At 36.0% G+C, this 8,013-nt stretch overlaps 1 protein-coding gene across 1 annotated transcript in view; it reads left to right on the top strand.

The window, feature by feature from the left end:
* Positions 1 to 7,048, top strand: part of LOC144976605 (uncharacterized) — a 26,422-nt gene extending 19,374 nt beyond the window's left edge. The window contains exons 6-7 of the mRNA XM_078920900.1: positions 3,752 to 3,860; positions 6,903 to 7,048. Of these exons, the coding sequence (XP_078777026.1) occupies positions 3,752 to 3,860; positions 6,903 to 7,048 (255 nt within the window). The remainder of the gene's footprint in view (positions 1 to 3,751; positions 3,861 to 6,902) is intronic.
* The last annotated feature ends 965 nt before the right edge of the window (positions 7,049 to 8,013 follow it).

Below are 8,013 nucleotides of genomic sequence, written 5' to 3'. Positions count from 1 at the left end.
CCCCTCCCCTCGTCCTCCTCCTCCTCCTTCTCCTCCTCCTCTTCCTCCTCCTCCTCCTCCTCTTCTTCTTCTTCTTCTTCTTCTTCTTCTTCTTCTTCTTCTTCTTCTTCTTCTTCTTCTTCTTCTTCTTCTTCTTTTCTTCCTCCCCCTCACCTGCTATCTCCTCATAGACAAAATATTTCTACTCAATTCCTCTCTTCCTCAGTTTTAATTTGGCATTTTCCATCTCCTCCTCCACTTCCTTTTTTATCTCTTCCTCTCCTCATTCTCCTTCCTAGATAATAATCTACCGGCTTGAAGCATATGTCACATGAATAAATTTAAATTTGTTGTAAAACTATGCTCACTCATTGATTGGTCGATTGTCAGACAGGCAGATGGAAGGAAAGAGGTGAGACCGTATACATAGACTCACTCACGCATCGGCAATATGAGCCTGATTTGTACAGCAGTTATTCAAAATATGCCCTCATCCTACGTGCAGGTCTGATAACCGAACGCAATTATAGGCCTGTTTCAACATTGTTGTAATGGCCGGCATTTCGCATTGGCTATAGAGTATATCTCCAATTTGTCTCAATATATATAGCGCTTAGAGCCTGGTGTCTCGGAGTTATAGCGCTATATAAGTTTTCAGCATTATCATTATTATTATTATTATTATTATTATTATTATTATTATTATTATTATTATTATTATTATTATTATTATTATTATTACAACAACGAGCTTATCACAATTTGGGTTATCAGACCTTCAAATAAGTGCACGTCGCCCCCATCTCTTTTCAAGACTGGCTCAGAATATAATATTAGTATCATAGAGAAAAAAAAAGAATTTTAAAAATCAAACTTATTCTGTACCCGTATTTATTATCAAGCAAAAATCGACGATGTTATTTTAAATCTCGCGTTTGTTTAGCGAAGACAACTTTTCAAAGACCGAAAAGTTTGCACAGAGCACGCGATCACCATTGGTTTGAAGTCGTGCAAACATTGTGTCAATATTTCTTTGGTCTGGTGAAACAGGAGATGGGATAAGACCAAGACAACAATGCGTTGCTAGGGACCGCCATTGAGAGCCTCGTTTTGTTACAAAATAAAAGATGGCTGGATGCTAAGGCTTGACGTGTGATATGGTCTTTTGTCAAGTTGTCATTAATGAGAAGAAAAGCGTAAACGGGACGATAGGATTATTTGTCTATAATGTTTTATTTTCATGTACTAAGAAACGGATATGAAGTAGAATGATTTATAATCTGTCAAAGATTTCACAGAAGAGATTATATTTGTTCATCAAGAATGCCACGAATGGGCTTTTGTGACTCTTGAAATAACAATCTTCAAGTCATTGATACAGTGTTTGCTACTGATAAAAAGGATTATTTTTGTGTGGATGTTTGTGTGTGTGTGTGTGTGTGTGTGTGTTTTTTTTGTTTTGTTTTTGTGTGCCTGTTACTGATTTGAAGTGCACAAAGTGTAAGCCTGGACCCTGTTTGAAGTAGATTGATTGCAAAAAACAAACAAACAGGAAACTTAAAAATGCGTCGAAATACAAAGCATTCGAAAGAAATGCTGAATACAAGTCAGGGCTAGATATTGCTTAAAGGCCGATATCTGATTTAAACTAAAATAAGTAAATAAATAATAAATATAACACACACAAAGGGACCGAATTCCACCCTGGGTGAATTCGAGAATTTTTTTCTGACTTCTAACCGCCCCCCCCCCCCCTCCCGTTCACAGGGAACTATGGTTGAGGACGAGATGAGGAATCATATGTCATTAAAACGCTCACAATTGTTTTTAAAGTCAAAGATTAAGATTTAGATAGAATGTAATTAATTAGTGCTAAAACCTTTTAATTGCGCCTCACCCCTCGCTGGACAGAGGGGTCTGGGTGCATTACACAGCAAATGTACAATTATGAAATAAAATACACATCACAAATGTTTACACTCCAACACTAAAATGCTATTCTAAAATGATGTCTTTTCAAATTATGTTTCTTGAATATATCCAGAGTTGGTGAGGATTTAATGTCCTTGGCCAGACTGTTCTAGATCCTCTTGGGCCACAAACTTGGAAGGTTCGATCTCTACTTTGTAGTCTACATCTGGGGATGTTTTAGAGTACATTCAATGTACATTCAACTATGGTTTAAATTTGTTTTTTGAAAACTAAAGGAATGAACAAAACAAAACAAAAACAAAAACAATAAACAAAAAACAAAAAAAAAAATTCCGACCAAAAAAATAAATATAAAAAACCCACACAAAAAAAACCCCATAAAAATTGGAAACAACAACAACAAATATGAAAAAATAACGTTAAGCCACAAATTAAAAAAAAAAAACAAAAAAAAAAAAAACCAACAAAAAAAAAAAAAACAAAAAAAAAAATCATTTAATTTGTGAACATGAACACAAAAACGCCAACCTCAGTGATGTGTCATGAGATAAAAAAAAAAAAAAAAAAAAAAAAAACCGCTCAGAACAGAATGTTTATATGATCGGAAAATTCTAGAATCAAAGGAATAATAAATCATCGGGATGTACTTTAGATCAAGTTGACCTCTGCACTCATGCATATTTAACATAGTTCATTCACTCTATGGGCTGTAGCCTGGTGTAAACTTTTGAAGACAAAATAGAGCCATAATCTTTATATTGTTTAGTTCCTGACACTTTGTTATGAAGACGTCATAGAAAGCTTTGAACTCTTTGGTTATAAAAGGTAAATAATGTTACAAAACTAGCAACGAGGGAATGAAAAGATTGAGAAATGAAAGGTTAATAGCTATCGACATTTATCAAACGAAGAACAGAAGGAAGGAAAATAGAGCCAAATCGCAAAATCTTTTTAAAACGTCTTTATTAGCAATGAGACATAATGGCCCATATTTCACGCATGTCACACTTAGTTGTCAAGCGTGCTTTGCGCTATTGAACGCTCACAGCGAGTCGGGGAAGAGCAAGTGTTAACTCACTCAACCCGAACACCGACTATATCCGTAGTATACCCGCGGTTACTTTTACCCCATGCCTATAATTTATTACATTTTTCAGAAACAAATTATAGGCGTAGTATCAAAGCTAATGTTATTAATTTTTAACATGTTCATGGTAGTTGAATAAAACTCTCAATGCACAAGCTCATTTTTAATACATTTTTTTCCAACTTTGAAAAGTGGCAAAAATATCCAGGATTGAGTGAGTTAAAACGAACACAAAACCACCACCAGCAGTGATAGAGTAAAACGGTTTGAATAATCCCTCGGCCGTCAAATGAACATAAAATTTTATTTTAATGGGACTGTGGTTTTTCTTCTACTAATCCCATCAACTGACGTTTCTGGCAGGTTTTGGGTCAAGAGAGAGGGATATATTATAGAATAGTAGGTTTTGTTACGAAATGTGTCAAGTGTGGGAATGCGTATTCTGTCATGATCTGGAAAAAAACCCATATTTAAAAATTTGGCCAGAAAACTCGTCCTTCAAATATCGATCGATTTAAATGACCCTCATCTTGGAAAAAACTCTCAAACCTGGAACTTCGAGAAGTCCCAGGTTTGAGAGTTTTTTCCAAGATGACGGTCATTTAAATCGATCGATATTTGAAGGACGAGTTTTCTGGCCAAATTTTTAAATATGGGTTTTTTCCCAGAGTAAGATAGTATTGGTGACTACCCTCTCTCTACCTAAGGCATGATTATGATCATATAATATTCTTATAGGGTGTTCGCTAACAGTTTTACGATCTTGTGTTTAGGTTCGCAATCAAATTGGTGGCACTAATCCGTCGAAATCGTAACTCCATTGTTTATATTGTGTGCAAAAGACTTTATTTCTACGCTTTCCGTGAGCGACATCTATATGGCGCAATTTTAACAATCAAACTACCTACCCATCAGCAGTAAAAAAAAAAGGGGGAAAAAAAGAAGAGAGAGAAAAAGGGGAGGGGGTGGGAGGTGGGAGAGCTATTTCTCATCTTTTGTGGGAAGTATTTACTGTTCGATTTTAACAATAAAGCGGTGAACCGAAAGGATTGAATTTCTTTACCCTATTCAAATTTCATGTGAGATGCTTCAGGATGGTAATCTTTCCCCTGTACTTTCTACATTGTGGTCGCCATATCTCTATGGTCAGAGCACTCGTCGATCTCACAGGCAAAGAGACCAATATCAATCTCGAGTTCATTGTGAAAAAGGCAATGATGATGATGATGATGAATGAATATAAATTTATAGGGGCTGATACTTTGAAATCAAACTTGACACTAACTTATAAATAATTTTGAGTCAATATTGATAATTTTGTTGGGGAGAGTGGGATTCATTTCTTAAACTATATATTTTTCAAAAAACATAGCAAAAAAAACAAAACAAAACAAAAAAAAAAAAAAAACAGAAACAAGACCAAACCCACTCAAAGTTTCTTCATCTTCTTCTTCTTCTTCTTCTTCTTCTTCTTCATCATCATCATCATCATCATCATCATCATCATCATCATCATCATCATCATCATCATCATCATCATCATCATCATCACTATCATCATCATCATCATCATCATCATCATCATCTTCTTCTTCTTCTTCTTCTTTCCCCTCTAGATGTCTTTATGGCTGAAGGTCAACAAGATGCAGGAACGCGGTGGTCTTCCCAAGCTCGTGCTGAGACCCGAAGTTTCTAATTCTGAACATTTTAAAACTTTTAACTCACTTCTATTTATGTGTGTGCGCGCGCGCGTATGTGTGTGTATACACAATTTTGAAATTACAGGCAAAGTTTTCTGACCCAGTGACAAATTTCGGTGCAGGCACTGGTGTACGATACAAAAAATATATGAAAAAAAATGTGTTTGTAGAGTCTCAGAAGGTCTGAGGTTCCATCCCCAGTCCTGACAGGCTGATTTTCTTTTACTTTATTTATATTTTTTTAATGGCTTTTTTTTTCTTGTATTTTTCTTTTTGCTTTGTCTGCCAGAGTCTGATTGGCCAAAATTTGATCTCTTGTATTTGAAACAAAAATTGTATTCTTTCTTTTCAATATAAACATATTTATCAAACTCAGATTTCGAAGTTTTGGCTATCAATGCGGCTATGTGATCTAGTGGCATGACACTCGCTTTCGGATCGGATGTCCTGGGTTCGAGCCTCGCTCGGCGCATAGTTGAGTCCTTGGATAAGGCTCATTACTCACATCCTCTCACCGTACTCAGGTGTAAAACGAGTACCTGGCCGTTAACAGCGTTGTCTTTGTCCGAAAAGTTGTAATATCGCCTAATAGGCGTTATTCCCGTCCTACATGTTAAATGTTGCTGTTGACCAGGGACTCCTTGTAAAGCGCTTTGAGCACATTTAGTGGATATTGCGCTATATAAAAGCTCAAGCTCAAGTGGGTATGAAAGGTGCCAGACAAAGCAAGAAAGAAAAATACAAGAAAAAAAGAACATCCCAAAAAGATCAGTCTACCTCGAATTTCTTAATACAATACCAGATTGAAACGTTGGACCACGACATTCATGGCCGAAAGTATTAGCAAAAACAAACTAAAAATGGTGTCACACCTTGGGAGGGTTATCAGTTATCAGCAATTGGATTCAATAGTCTGATGTCACGTCCGTCTAGCAACGAGCAGCTTGGTTCCAACCCAAAAAATTGATACTTTTTATTCTTCATGCTGGCTAGAACTTTTTCACATGTCATGTGATCAGAATGTGTAAAAGTAAAAACATGATCAGATTTATGTTTTTCTCCTCTGGATACACTTTTATGTTCGTCGGAGAAATATTTCATAAGAGCGTCCGCCATTGTTCCGATAGTTTAGAACCAGTTACTAAGTTACTATGCGTCTGTACGAGGGAAGTGTCCTCACGACTGTTGAAGTCTATTTCACGCTTTGAAAGTGGAGGGTGCTTATGATATAACCCAAAGTTAGATTAAAAAAAAATAAAAACAAAACCAACCCCCCCCCCCAAAAAAAAAAACCCAACAACAACAAAAAAAAAAAAAACGAAAAAAAAAAACCCAATAAAACAACCCAGCAACAAGCATGTAAACAAGCAAGAAGAAGAAGAAGAAGAAGAAGAAGAAGAAGAAGAAGAAGAAGAAGAAGAAGAAGAAGAAGAAGAAGAAAAAGGAGGAGGAGGAGGAGGAGGAGGAGGAGGAGGAGGAGGAGGAGGAGGAGGAGGAGGAGGAGAAAGAGGATGAGGACGCGACGACGAAAAGGAAAATTAGAAGGTGGAGAAGGAGAAAACAAAACAACTATAACAACAAGAAAAACAACACAGCAAAATCGTTATCCAAATATTTTGTAGCAAAGGCAAAATCCACAAATTTATTTACCGTCAAATTGACGCGATCGTCCAACGACATTCTCTCACGATGTCGCAGGTTCGAAACAAAACGTGATTCATTCCGCCAAACTTATTTATTTTCTTTACAACCAAAATTACGTCCGCCACGACCTTCCTCCTCTTCATGACAATAAACGAAGTGTTGTCAGATTAGCGTAAGGTGGCTAAAATAGGGGGCCAATTTGATCTCGATGAACTCGGAGCGAAGTGTCTAAATCACGTCGAGACAACTTCACACCTGATTGTTTTTGGAAAGTGTGAAAATGTTTTGTTTTCTCTTCTCCAAATTCATTATTTATTTATTATTTTTCCCTGCATGTTTGAGCGTTTGTAAAATTGTTGGCCAAACAATTAAAAAAACCCCAACAACAACAAACCCAAAAACAAACAACACGATATAGCTAATAGTGTGCGAGAAGAAGAAATATTAAATAGAACTAGATAGGTAGATAGATAGGAATATAGTTAGAATGATAGTTTGACAAACAGATATGATATTGCCGAAGGTATACTTATTTTTACATCTAATTATTATGGTGACAGAATGCGTCCGAAATGATCTTTTCCAAGGATTCGACTCGGCACTGCCCAAAGCAGGTCTCAAACCATGGAAAGCTGGGTCTCAAGCCGAGTATCAATCAACTAGACCACAATTTGAGCAAGAAATGCATATATTAAACATTATGTGATATTGAAAATACTCTACATAAATGCAATTTTTAAAAATATTTTGTCCTCTACGAACTTGTGGACAACAATTTTCTAAGCACTTTTGACTAATCCATGAAAATTCCAATATATATATATTATATTATCATACCTTAAGGCTGTACATGATAATATACAAAAATCAATCCAAAATCTTAGAAAAATAACAAAATATCTAACACGGTGCGTTTCGGACTCGAAACCCTTCGGCAGCCAAGTTAAAAACAAAAATAAAACATTTAAAACGTCATTGCTATATATACTTAATTTCTGATTTGATTGGTCTTTAAAATGTTCCTTCAATCTTTCCATTTCCCTTCTTTGCTTCACATAACGTGTCACCTCTTTGGATACCCCAAACTCAATAAGAAATGAATCATCTGACGTTTTTCACACCTCCACCATCACGGAGATGTGAGATTGACAACTTGGCACTTGTGTTACACCATGTGACCAACGTCTCTAAACAGTATTATGTCGGGATGACTTGGGTGCAAAAAAATTGAATTTATTGACAAAAACATGAAACTTGGGGTTTGTTTTGATTTGTTATGTTACAGAATGAAGACCATTTCTCACAATACAAAAGCTCAAAAATTGGTATTTACTATCAATTTAATTCTAAAGTCACTTTTCGGGGTCCAATTCATTCCGACATAATACCGTTTCGAGACGAAGGGTCACATATTATAGCGGTGAGAGAATGTGACCAAAATCCTTTTTCCAAGGACTCGACTTTGCAATGTGCACAACACGACTCAAACTATGGACATACAGGTTACAATCTAAGTGAGCATCAAAGTGCTCTGGGCACATTTAGTGGATATTGCGCTATAATAAAGCTCATGTTTTTTGTTGTTTCTTTTTAAATATAGAAGACAATATATTTATTTACAACGAGAAATGAAGTGAGTAGGAAAGTGCCAGAAGACAATAGAGAATAAAA

The sequence above is a fragment of the Berghia stephanieae genome, chromosome 7, assembly GCF_034508935.2.
Source record: "Berghia stephanieae isolate SIO BIC M18660-M18661 chromosome 7, UCSD_Bste_1.3, whole genome shotgun sequence".
NCBI classification, from domain to species: Eukaryota; Metazoa; Mollusca; class Gastropoda; order Nudibranchia; family Aeolidiidae; genus Berghia; species Berghia stephanieae.
This window is presented reverse-complemented; position numbering and strand designations above follow the sequence as displayed.